The sequence below is a fragment of the Lissotriton vulgaris genome, chromosome 2_1 (genome assembly GCF_964263255.1).
Source record: "Lissotriton vulgaris chromosome 2_1, aLisVul1.2, whole genome shotgun sequence".
Taxonomy (NCBI): domain Eukaryota; kingdom Metazoa; phylum Chordata; class Amphibia; order Caudata; family Salamandridae; genus Lissotriton; species Lissotriton vulgaris.
This window is the reverse complement of record NC_141687.1, coordinates 1,130,553,902-1,130,567,635: the sequence shown is the minus strand read 5'-3', so window position 1 is coordinate 1,130,567,635 and position 13,734 is coordinate 1,130,553,902. Positions and strand designations below refer to the sequence as shown.

Genomic DNA, 13,734 nt, shown 5'->3' with positions numbered 1-13,734 from the left:
TAGGTCCAAGGTACCCCAGCCAGTCCCCCTTAGGCACATACTGTCTCATGTAAAAGGGAAAGAGTGCCAATGACAGGAGGTGCCTGTGATGCAGATCCTGCAGTCTTTGTAGAAGTGAGTTCAGGGGTCCACTTTTTAGATGCTTTCTCTTCTGTTTTATGTCAAGGGGTCATGCTTCTGCAGTTTTGTTTTCCTAGGAAAAGCCCCACACCTCTTGTGAGGCTTGTGTACTAGTGTATATAATCTCCTTTAAAATTCTGGGCAAGGATCTAATAGCGGATGACACAAGGTAGGTTGCCTCAACTCTGAGTCTAAGGCTTCCTCCAGACCTGCTCTCCCCATCAGCAGGATGCCATCTCACAAAAAAAGCATGAGCAATCAGGCGCACAGGCACAGCAAGTGTATTGTCCCCAGGAGGTGGAGACAAGGATGTCTTCCATCTAATCCTGCTTGAGCCAGGAGTTTGTATGCGGATCCTCACTATCTCACACAGCGTGTTGCACCCCTTTCAGAGCTGCCAATTAAGGGTCAAGACGGCACTACTTGGTCATATGGCCAGTGCATGTATTAGTGGAAAAGGACTTCCCCAGGGATGACCAAGTTCTCAGCAGTCCACATGTCCTCGCCAACCAGCGTCCTTGCTTATGGTAGGGAGCACTTGTGAGGTGGATGCACCTTCGGTGCCAAGTTGCGCCCTGGTGGCAGGCCCTACCAGTTTGTGCCCAGCACAGGCATCTCAATAGAGTCCATGTTTGAATGAATGGTGCACATGTATGACTCAAGCGGATTGAAATCTCACCATAATCTTGAACTTTAGAAAGCTTAGCACGCAGAGGCAACAACTGTCAAAGGAACTCCCTGTTAATTTGCGGCCACAGTTCTTGGTCATACAGGTAGTAGGAATGTCCCTTTTAATGCTAGTTTTCATATAAGGAGCAGTTAAAGAGCCCGTGACCCAAATGAAAAACAAGGTGTACTACTGATCTCTAGGCACAGCCACCCCGGGGCAGTCTCCGACTGATAAAGCAGCATACCATGTCCAAAATGGCTTGATTGAGAGACTAGGATAGTGTATTCAATTAATAAATGCTCAGGTCACAAGTTTCAATCCCAATTTCAGATTTGTTCAGGGGTAGGCTGGAGTTACCGGGTCACACGTGTGGTTGTTGGCTCTTTTTGGTCTACTTTTGAACTGCAAAGATGGATATCAATGAACACCCAACCCACAGTGGATTCTTGAGGCAGCGAGGCCGAGCACTTCAAGGAGTCTCAGGGAGATAGTATAAAATGGTCGAGAATCGGGGATCAAACAATCCTAGAAGCAGGCACAAGAAATATTGTCCTGCTCAGTGCTCTTTTATAAAACAGAAAAGTACTTTAATCTAGACACAGTTCTCAATGCTACACACAGTTACAAGTTATAGGCATAAGGTACAGATATGGGGTGAAACAGACTAATCAGGCATAAACTATGGCGCAAGCACTCCATGTTGTGTTCATGAGCAGCTTCTCCGCTATCAGGAATCCATGGCTTAGTCCTCACAACAAACTTGCTGAGGGTTATTCAGCACCCCTTAAAATGTTCAATATTCTGACCTTGTTCCTTCACAGCGCGTTACCTTCAGTTGTGTTTCTAAGGTAGGAAGAGCTTCTGGCATGGTGATTGGCAGGTGCAGTGGTTGTGCACAGTGGCAGATTTGGAGATTGTGGGGAGGTTTCCACAGTCCACTGAAGACCGAGAATACCCCTCTCCTCATGGTGTTTGAGAACTTGTGGTTGTGTCAGTGACACACACACACACACAGACAGACAGGGCACCTGACATCCTCAGTATAGGTCCTCTGCTTCATCCACTTGTCAGGCTGCGCATTGGTCTCCGTCAGTGCTCTTTTTTTCAGGTGATGCTAGTCAGTCCCATTGATTAGTTAAGCTTTGCAGTAGGAAGGCCAGGGGACCCACTCAGTACAGTGGCCAATCATGGTCTGTCTGCTCCAAGCACCTAACACGGGGAACAATAAAGTGTGAAGCGGAGCACCAGGCCGTCATCAGCCTTCTGGAGTAGCACCTCAACGATAGACAAAAGGGGCAGGCGTGGCCTAAAGGAAACCCTTTGCAATGCCACCGATATTGCTGAGATAATTTACACCCCCATAAAATAAGGGGACAGCTGCATTTCTAAGGGATCACTGTCTCCGTTCTCCCCCTTGTAAGTGTATGGCCTACACCCTCCAGCTTAGAAATGGGATCAATACACTTAAGGTCAGGGTTGTGCTCTGTAGTACCAGGTGGAAACCAAAATGCAGTCCTCTGGGCTTTGCATTCACACTTGCAACATGGACAGCAAAGCAGGTTCTGTGTACAACATTCAAGTGGGACTGTACTGGAGTTGGGAAAAGGGCCTGCTCAGCTCTACCAATCACAGAAACAGTATGCGGCCATCACTGCTTAATGTACATGACCAAGGGCAGTAGTCGCGTGTCTATTAGAGGGCACGCTTGGGCGTGCTTCCAGAAAAGAGATCACAACTCGGGGTCTGAGAATGGTAAGAACATTCTGAGGCCTCAGAGTGCATTCTGGATTGTCATGTGTGCAGGGACAACAAAAGTCAAGATGGCAGACAACATGCAGAAAGGTCGCTCAGGACAGGATTGCACACATTATTCAGCCTAAAGGGGACATTCCTGTCCCAACACCAAGCAAGGACAAATTAGCCTTCTATACATTCAGAGCGGTAAACCGAGCACTGCACGTTGGGCCACAGTAACATCTGTTACTTACAGCAGACTGAAACGATCGGGTTCAGTACGAAACACTATATAAAATGTGTTACAAATTGTTGTTCTGAGTTCAGAAGTTAATTGATGGATTAGGGAACGGCCCGGTTTTCTTTATAGAGATTAGCACTGCAGATAGGCTTTCTTCCAAATCGGTTTACAAGCGACCCGAGGCACTTGGGACATGTAGTAATCTTTCCAGAATTACAGCTCACGGTGAAATTAGACGGCAGAGACAAGGGTCTCAGAGTTACAGACTGAACATCACCCCCTAGACCACAAATTGCAAACGTGCACTTGCTCAACTCACCCCGAAAAGGCTGGATCAGAAAGCAATACAAACTCTAAAGGTAAACTTCCTGGTGACAACGTAGGTCATAGTTGGGTAATCGAGAGGTAGATGTAGAATATAGGGGTTATTAGGAGAACTGAATTGCAAAAAAGTGCCCAAAGAATATTTGGTAAAAAGTGGTGAGGGAAGTATAGGCCAAACACTCAGGACGCCACACTATGGAAACAATCGAAAGGGAAAGGAAGAGGGTTCGCAGAAGTGCTGTCAAGTCCTGGGCACTCATATACGGGAGAAATTAGAAAAATTCACTATAACGTAAGATCATGAGAAAGATCAATTAAATAAAGGGCTAGATGCATCATTGTAAGCTTTTGCGATTCCTTATTTGCGATTTTTAGGGAATCGCAAATAAGGAATCGCAAAATGGTATGCATAATTTTATTCGCATAATATTTGCGATTCGGTAAAAATCGCAATTTTTACCGAATCGCAAATATTATGCGAATTCCTAATTGCGATTTTGTAAATCCCATAGATTCCTATGGGCCAAAAGGCCCATAGGAATGAATGGGAAGGCATTCACATTTTGCGAATTTCAAATTGCGATTCGCAAAATGTGAATGCAATTGCAAGGGTGCAGGGGGGTTCAAAGAACCCTTCCCTGCACCCCTGAAATTTAACAGGAATTGCAATTTACACACACACATGAACCAGGGACATGTGTGTGTGTGTGTAAATGAAAACTTTCAATTATGCAACTAGTGCATGTTTGAAAGTTTTCGGTAAATTAGCATGAAGTTCAACTTCATGCTAATTTACCCCTTCCAAATTGCGAATTCGCAATTCCAAAGTAATCATGCATTGCATTTAAGAAATCGCAAAATTGCGATTTCTTAAATGCAATCGCAATTCAAGAAATCGCAATTAAATTGATATTTCTTAAATTGCGAAAATGGCAAAATGCTTCATGCATCCCAAAAACGGGATTTGCATTTGCAAACGGCCGAAATTAGCGATTCGCACCGTTTGCGAATGCAAAAACCCTTGATGCATCTAGCCCAAAGTTCGCAGAGGAGTGGTATCTTGTTTCTTTTAATTTTCTTTGCATTGTAAATCAATCAGCATAGAACAACCAGCCAACACGTTTTTTGCCAAGGGAAAAGTAGTCCCACGACTCTTCAGGGCTGTGTTGATGGAAGCTAGGCTGCGTAATCGAGATGCCAGTGATAATTCAAACCTGGCAGGTCTGTACCGCTGGGTGTAAGGGAACGTGCCCAATCTGTAAGGTGATCTGAAAATACGGTTTGGGGATTTAAATGGAGCCACGGGAGTACACACAGGTGTGTGTTCACTTGTGATAGATTTGAGTTAGATAAGTGAACTGTGTCCCCCGGCTTCACGTCAATTCCACATGAGAGAGGGAAAGTAAAACTAAGACACAGATATGTGTCAAGAGTCAAAATTGTAAGAGTATGGGAAAACGTCCACCGTGGCTCGCCTCCAAAGAATAATGGCGCCACAACTTCCTACTTACTGAAAACCCTCTTATCTATACCAGGGTTCGCAGAAGTGTCTGGTCACTTCATAGCCCCATCAGTCAGTCTAGAATAGCGCCTCGTGTTCCGGGCATCACATAACTTGGTGCTGTTCTATAATGAAGCAACACACTTACGTGGGCTTCCCCATCACCGTGCACATCAGCTGTAAGGACTCCCCTTCTCTCGTAAGCCCCTGGGGGTAGGACACCGACAGCAACACTCTGGGCTTATCTGTGGGAACAAAGGCAATAAGAACATGTTAGTAAATTATACAGCTACGCTTCTGAGACCAAGAACAAACTTACATCAGCCACGTAAATCCAAAGCACAAATTCTTTAGATGGTGAAGAAACACCAGTTTGAACAACATGGAATTTTGAGCATAGCATTCATTAGGGGCCAGATGTACGACCCTAGCAATTTGCGACTCGCAAATTGCATCGGTTTGCGACTCGCCATTTGTGACTCGCAATTAAGAATGTACAACAGTGTCTCAGACTATGTTTGTGATGACTAATGGGGTCGCAAATTGCCTGCCTCATTAATATTCATGAGGCAGGTGTAATTTGCGACCCCATTAGGAATGGCTAGCACCCCCAGGGATGGTGGCCTGCTGGGTTCAGAAGACCACCATGTCTGACACTGCTTTTTAAATAAAGCAGTTTTTTTATGTAGTCTGTTTTCCTTAACGGAAAACGGGAGGAATTCAAAAAATATATATATTTTTTTTGTGTTAATGATTAGGCAGTGGTCCATGGGACCATTGCTGGGTTAAAAAATGTTTTTTCAATGGCAGTCACAAAGGGAAAGGGGTCCACTGGGGACCCCTTCCCATTTGAGAGTGTGTAACCACCCATTTGAAATGGATGGTAAACTGCAAGTGTTTTGGAGCCTCAATTGCACCCACAAAAAAACAATCTTACGTTGAAGTGCGAGTCGCTATTAGGAAGGGATACCCTTGGCATGTCCCTTCCTAATAGCGAGTAGCAAGCCCTATTTTGTAAGTCAGTAACAGGTTAACAACTCACAAAATAGGGTTCGTAAATAGGGCAGACCTATTTTGCGGTCGCAAACGGGTCGATTTCCCGTTTGCAAGCGCAAACAAGGGCAATACATCTGGCACAAAGTCACTTACAATACGAACTGCAGCGCATCCTAGCCTAAAAGGGGTGTAAGGCTCAAGAAGCTGTGATGATGCATGTGCTCAATGGTGGGCTGCAGCCGGAGAGATCAGCCAAGAGTCACAGAAGAAGTTTTTAGAAGTCAATATGTCTGCAGAGTCAGTCACAGGTCAAGGAAGCTTTGCACGTGCACTTTGCTTCACACCACAGTTCATGCCTGCCAGGTGACCATTTTTCCCAAAAACAATTTCAAGATAGTGAACTGCCTGAGAATGAGCCATTTTGCCTGTCAGGGACTCAAAGGTGACCCTGAATACTTTCAAACGTGGCTAAACAGGAGCCACTCAAAATGGTACACTGCTTGACCACCAGTCAATAAGAGGAACCCTTACATTTGTCCACATTGCTTCTAAAGTTCCTTTGGCCCATAGGAAATTCAATTTGACCTCTGTTGTGTGGTGGCTTAGGCCCAGTAAAAAATGTAAGTACACTACATTACTACAATTTCAAACCTATGCTCATATTTTTAATGGCATCTATGGGTCAAATTTGGGTTGTTTTGTTAGAAAAGATCATGTCAAGCGTCTACCATCCGGTAAATTGACGATGGATGAAAGATGTTCCAGATTGTAAGTAGTATCACACGCAAACCAAGAGATGGCCAAAAGCAAAATTTCATTATCTGCTAGAGCCAATCCTGCAGCTTTTCATCATTGTGTTCATTTCATCATGAATGTATTTCCACATAAATGTTTTCGTTATTATTACAGAGATCCGTGCCAAGAGTCCTCAAGAGTGGTTTCAGATTTCAGATGCGATGCACCACACTACACTTGGTGTGGGATTATGTGGCAACCTCGAGATGCTAACTAAAGTTACCATCTACCAATCACAACTTGGGTACAGATTTATCCCTTTTTCAATCCAAATTGAGGATACGACAATCACCATATTCCAGGAGGAGGGAGTCTGGCAGCCTCCTTATAATAAATGTGAGTTTATGCCTGGCACCTTTCTATCTGGATCATTACACTGTGGCTCTAATCAGGGTTTCAGCCATTTTCGGTACCGAGGGGATACCCTGCCAAAACAGGGGGGGGACACCCCTGGCTACTATATAGAGGAGACTTAATGTACAACAAAGATTTGACCTTTACTTTTTGGAAAAATAAACAAAAATCAACTGTCCGTGTTTTAGCTCACGTCTGCTGAATCTTACAATGAGTAGCCACTTCTAGGAACCCTCAGGATAAAGTTATTAAACATAGAAGCGGGAAGAAACAAAAGCACCCCTCTGTGGATTTAGAAGCACCTTGGCCTTCATGGGTGCTTTTGCCCAGGTGATGGAAGATAGCGGTCCAGCAGTCCTGAACAATGCTGGAGGGACTGGTGAGTTATTAGGGTGGACGGTCGTTCTTTTGAAAGTAAAACCTAAGGTCTACCAGCGGACTACAGCAACTGCAAAGCAAGTACTTCCAACCATCCCTCCCTCCTGACTCCCACAATGATTGTCAGATTTCCGCTTGTTTCAGGTCACATAGGGATCCGACCCCCTCGCTTCCCCTGCGTCCCCTCCACCCGTCTTACCACTGTTTACATGCATCGGCCACCACTGGCTGTTTTTTAAGCAGTACCATTGTCTTGCAGCTGGGTTGATCTTTGAAGTTAGTCAACGTGAAGGATCCTCCTTCGCCTCCATGCCGAGTCGAAGCTGCAAACATTGGGAGGGTATCGAACTGATAAGTTTCCTCTTTGATCATATTAATGTGATATTGTGGTTGGCGGGCAGCATATTGCCACATAAATCTACGCTGTATGCCTTTGCATGGAGATAAGGTGGACAGACTGGAGGGTGGAGGTTTGGAAGAGGTAGGAGTCCTTTGAGAAGTAGTAAAGCCCTCTGCTGGGGCAGTGTCATGAAGAGTTCAACTGTACTGCTTCCCGCCACCTTAACATCTACCAGGACTGAATCTGGTTTACTTATTTTTGCTCTGCTTTGATCTGCCTTCCATCAAGGGACGAGGTGAGTAAAATTATATTTTATTTCTAATGGTGCCACTGTAAAGGGCGGTGCTAGTAGGGCCGGTAGCCCATTTATAATTGTCCTGCACTTCCAACTTCCACTTGTCCCCCACTTCACCAGGTGACCGCTGCAACCAACAGAAAAAGGCACTGGCCTCTCAGCCTTGGAAGAACAATGTTACAGTTTGCATTTCACTTACTGTTGAATTCCTAGGGGAGTATTTGATTTTCAGGTCTCGACTGGTCAGCGTGCGTTCTGTCCTTGCATGTCCATTTTCCTTGTTTTTTTTTATTTTAAAAGGGGTGGGGATTACAGCCAGCCCGCTACACACAACTGGTTGGCTTGAAGTTCGCTCATTTTCTTGCTTCTCATTGGTTCGTGCCTCTGGTTGAGCTTTCCCTTCCTCAGTCAGTCCATTCCTTGCAGCATGGACGGAGTACAGTTTCCGGTCCAAGGCCCATGTCTTTCCACTTGCTTCCGGAGTGTGTGTGTGTGTGTATATATATATATATATATATATATATATATATATATATATATATATATATATATATATATATATATATATATATATATATATATATATATATATATATATATATATATATATATATATATATATATATATATATATATATATATATATATATATATATATATATATATATATATATATATATATATATATTTTTAGCTGTTGCACTCCATAGGAGTACATGTGTTTGGGATTTCCTTTCCACTCTGGTGACATGGTGTTGCTTGCTCCATCGCACACTCCTCCTCGAGCTTTTCCTGTACCCCTCCCACCCTTCTCTGACAATTTGAGATGTTGCTTACCCCCATGCTCCGTCCTCGGTTCTAAATGTCTGTCCCTTCCCCTGTCATTTTTAGTTCTTCCTAGGATAGCGCATCTGCTCCTCTGTGCCTCACACTGCTAACGCTTTCTACCGCATGTTGCCTTGCTGCTGCTATAGGACTAGTCCCCTTTGTTATTATAAAGGCCCGTCGATTACCAGTGGCGGCTGGTGACATTTGAAAGTGGTGAGGCGTAAAAGTTCAGCGTGTTTGGACTTGTCTGCATCAACATCCAAACATGTAAAAATGACATTCAAAATGCTGCATAAACTGCCTTAACTCGCAAAACTGCATAATGAGCCCTTTTCATGCCACAGAATTTCCTCCTGTAAAACCACATATTGGTTACAAAGATGGCGAGCAGTTCTTGGGTCAGCGAATGCGGACTTCGACATCACATACTACAGCTATAGAGAATTCAAGCTAAGAATATGTCAGTAGTAGATCCTCTAAGATTAACATGTGGAGGAAGTGATTAGTGAGTTAGTGTCTGGTTTATCCTTGACACTGATTATATATAATGTTGCCTGTAGCACTTAAATTACCAGTCCTGTAGCACCAGTACAGCCACCACCTGCCCCAATGTTACCACCATACCTGCTTCTACTCTACCACCATTTCCTCACCACCACATGCCCTGGCCTGGCAGTATTATAGTAACCATGCTCCAACACTAGTATCTGCCAGTACTGCACTATGCTACCACCACAATCCACTACCACTGACAAAGTGTGCACTATACATGTTCACAATGCAGTATTTCATGAGAGGGGCTTTTTCACGCACACACTATCACCATCTTCAACGTTAGCGCACACCCAGTTCAGGGTGTAAAGTACGAAACAGAGTCGGAGTTCTTTAATGAGCAGCCTTGCGTGATAGCAGACACCTTGTACACAGCTTCCCAGCACCTTATCAATATAATATGTAAACATACAAATAATGGAATAGTGAACTAGAACGTAATTACAGTGTAAAAAGGGTTAAAAAAATGCAGACTGATACTATACACTTCCCTCCCCTTATCCGAACACAAACAAAAGAAAGTAAAACCACACATAGATTAAACACAATGTATAGAGACATGCACACAATTAAACACAGACCTAAAAAGGAATGTATGAAACAAAGCCACAATAGCAAATTGCACGCAAAATCTTTAAAGTTCTTGGGAGTAAGAGTGGAAGGTTCTAATCGTCCCTAATTAGACCTTTGCTATTGTAGTGTCTACCATGCTTTCCCCCTGCCCACCAACAGCAGATACTTCAGTAAAGATGCACCCTATGTGCCCTTCCATACTACAGCCAACTTCCTTATGAACCAAGTGAGCCAACAAGAGGTTCTTCTTTCCCATTATCCTCAGTTATTTTTCACTTTTCATTAAACATCTGGGCCTGAGCACTTGCCTGTACCGTGTTTCCGTTGCTTTGCACACTCTGCAACTCATACCTTCCTTCCTGCGCTGCAGCTCCATCCAACCACCACAAGCTCCTTCCGTCTCTTGGTGCCATTTGAAATTCTACCTTAAGGCATCGTTTCACCTGGCTAAATGGCTCAGGTGCTAGACTCCCATCACTCAACTTGTCAGAGTCTGCCAGAACCCTAGTGACTATTATGGGTTCAGAAATCACAATGTCACCTTTGCCTACTTTTCTGCACTTCTTAATACGCACCCAATCCCCTTCTTTCAGAATATAAAGCCACCCCCACCAGTTTATTCAGACAATCTTGGCTATATTAAGGCAGTAGCAAGGTGCATGCTGGAACCTGTAGTTCTCACATTTGAGTTTCGAGAGCTAGTTAAGCAAAGTTTTGCCGATTGAAAGCCAAGGCTACAACAAATCTGGACAGGCCAGACATAAAAGTAAGGCTAAAGGCTTTAGTTCTATTTTTATGTCTGGCCTGTCCCGGTTTTCCCTTCTCAAAATCTAGTCACCCTATCAATGCAGTCGCCGCCTGCTGAGCGATGATTCTCACTCTCGGCTCCTTTCCCACTCCCCTGCCCGCCTCGCTGCTGCTAACTCCCGGCAGGGGCCAGCACCGCCTCCCTCCCGTAATGCGCCAATTAGCCCAGCAGAGGATTGCATTTTACACTACTAGTCTCGTAAAATGGAGATTTTTATTGATACCACAAGCACAGACGCCAAACTTTTTTTGTTGCGCGTAACAGCTAGGCACATTATTCTCCTTGCTCACAACAGGCAACTGAAAAAGTCTTCTTCCTTACTACCCTCTGTGGCTTCCTCACCATATTTTATGCCATTACTCCCCATTTTCTAGCTGCACGTGCACCCAATTGCGTTCCAGGGGATTAGGAACTCAGAAAACTAAGATGCAGTTAGTAAGACTTCCAACCAATTCCATGTGTTTATTTTGACGTTCACAGTTCGTTCAGTTTTGACATTCATATTTTACTTCTTGCTTCGGCATGACCTCTCTTGAAAGAGTTTTTCGTGTTTAATATTAAAATGGGTTTAGAAGTGTGTCTGTCTTAAATGCAGCCTTCATTTTTATATGCTTGCTTTTCACTTTTAGATTGTCAATATTGCCAGAAGAAAGTCGATCTCGCTTTTCCGCTGTCCAGTCACGGCCTGTATTACAGGGGGGGGGGGGGGGGGGTGGAAATGGGGTTGTTGCGGTGGAGTGGATGGGGGGGGGGGGGGGGGAGGTGGGATAAATAACTTACCTTAACTTCCCGCTTTTCTTTCAAGTCCAGACTGAGACTCGAGACTTGCGACTCCCGCTGCATTCGAATTCCTCTGGGCTGAGCTCATCATCAGGAAGGCGGCAGGCAGCCTCCCTCCCCTCCACAGCAGCCAGTGCTGTGATTGGTTCGGCCGGCTGCCCTACTGACGTCATTTCTCTCTGTATGCTGCAGCACAGCAGCATACAGAGAGACAGGGAGAGTGGGAGGGGTTACTCGAGGGCAGGGGGGAGCGGCTTGCCTACTGTGTTAATACTGTCTGTTTGGGTAGCCTCTCAGGATGCCCAAACAGACAGTATTACCAACAGTGGGCAAGCAGCTCCCCCCTGCCCTCGAGTAACCCCGCCCACACAGGAACTATTGATTTCTCGCCGTGCGAGAACGCAAGGCAGAAACAAATGGTAGTTATTATCATTGGTGATAATAACTACCTTTGTTTGCCTTCTCGCACGGCGAGAAAACAGGGGTGGCGGCGCCCAAACGCCCCCACGGACCAGCCGCCACTGTCGATTACACATCTTCCTAGAGCTGGCCATCTGCAGGATTATATTGAGCAAATGCTCATTTGAAGACTAGATGTACAAGAGTGCATCAGGGGCAAATAAGTTTAAAATCTTGAGACTAACTGGCTGCTTCAGAGGGAACTGCACAGGACCAGCCTTGTGTCGGTCTTGGCTCGGATGTGTGACGCAAACAGAAATACTACATGCTGGTGTAAAGTCTGACCTTGTGTTCAGCCACACCTCCCTCAAGGATAGCTGTCCAATTGGTCTTCCATACAGTAAATGCATGATATAGTTGGGGTAGAAACATAACGGTGCATCTCCCTTCACTTTCAGCAGTGAAATAATAATATTTCTCTCTGGCGAGTTTGGATGGGCAGAGCGACCTCGAGCGTATTCTTTTCAGAACATTAGCAGCTGCACCAAGACATGCATTTCACATTCTTTTGCCACGTTGCTGCCTGCTGTGCAAACCAGCTACCCTGAAGTGAGCAGGCTAAAGTGGCAGAGATGCAAATGGCCCACGTCATAAGTGACATCTTCAACCAATCTTGGCTTTTTAAGCCAACGTCACTTTCACTTCTGGTATTTCTAGTTTCGTTTTTTAGGTCTCGCCTAGTGAAAGCCGCGCAAGCGCTGCTTCGCTTTGTTAACACTGCAAAGACACCAAAATACCTCGCTCCATACAAAGTGGTGGTGACTGAAAAGCAAAGACTAGATGGCACAAAGATATTTGGCAGCCAAAAGGGGGCTGGCATGCGGCCAGATGTGGGAAATCTCTGCAACGCTGTGTTCAAGTCTCTAGAAGAGAGCTTCGTGTCCCTAGCTGCCAAGTGACCCCATTCCCTTTCTGCTACATTCAAGCCTGCTTTTTAGTCGACGTCTCTTTGCATGTTGAACTATCAAACCATACTATTATTGGGACATACAGGGCTGGAAGTATACTACCTCTGTTGACCAGGACCATCTGGTCCGTCTGGTATCTAAAACCACTTTCACCCATCTGGGGTGGAGGACTGCTCACCCCACCCGTGGCCCTTCCTAAGTCCCTTATGCTGTCTGTGTTGCCCCGGACCTTAGGAAAAAAAGAATGCTTTGTTGTTGCCAGTGCTGCCTGCATCATGGCACTTTTTTCCTAACTTTTAGCCGCATTGCTGTACAAAGTCTAAAAGACATTGCCAAAGCAAATAGCTCTCTCATATGCTACACCTATTGTCTATATCAATGCTTGTTCCAGGATGTTTGTGGGTGTTTTTATGCAACATAATACTCATGTAAAACGTATACTATGGAAAAGTGCGTACTATAGGGAAGCACGTCATTAGGACTCGGGATCCCGGCCACACCCTCGTGGCTCTTCACCGAGGGATTGGGCGTTGCCAAAAGCAGGATTCACTTTCGGGCTCACCGACCCGACGTCACTTCCGGCCGGGGGGAGGGGATGGCAGGGGCCTATTTACGACATCTTGCCCAGGTCCTCGTTTATAACCGGCAAGGATTGGGAGCTCAGGCCGAAGCCTGTGTGAATTTCTCACGGTGCCCATCAGAGGGTCATAAAGGGATTCCAAATAAATGCTCATCCATTCCTTGGCCTCTCAGCAGTGTGCATAGAGCACTGGTGAGGGTTGCAATTCTAAACGAGATTATATGCGAATGTGCGTGAAGGGGGTACAAAGCTGTCAAAATATTGACCTGGTGAAAGTGAAAGAATATCGTTTTTACAGATAAGTGGGCGAGTTGTGCGGGGGAAGAAGATTCAAGGAATTCTGTGCAGGACTGGGTGAACAGAGGGTGCTGAAAAGGAAAGAAGAAGAGGTGTGAGATATGAGGTTTGAAGGGTGTCAGAACAGAAGGGTCTCAGAAAAAAGGCGCCAGTGTCCAACTGAGAGACTGCAGAAAAAAGTGGTGTTAATAGAAGAACAGG

The 13,734-nt window shown here is 45.1% G+C and overlaps 1 protein-coding gene across 1 annotated transcript in view; it reads right to left on the bottom strand.

Annotated features, from left to right (window-relative positions):
* The window catches only part of CADM1 (cell adhesion molecule 1), a 246,924-nt gene that overhangs the window by 100,081 nt on the left and 133,109 nt on the right, over window positions 1-13,734 (bottom strand). Inside the window, exon 6 of the mRNA XM_086956817.1 lies at window positions 4,739-4,835. Within this exon, the coding sequence (XP_086812943.1) occupies window positions 4,739-4,835 (97 nt within the window). The remainder of the gene's footprint in view (window positions 1-4,738; window positions 4,836-13,734) is intronic.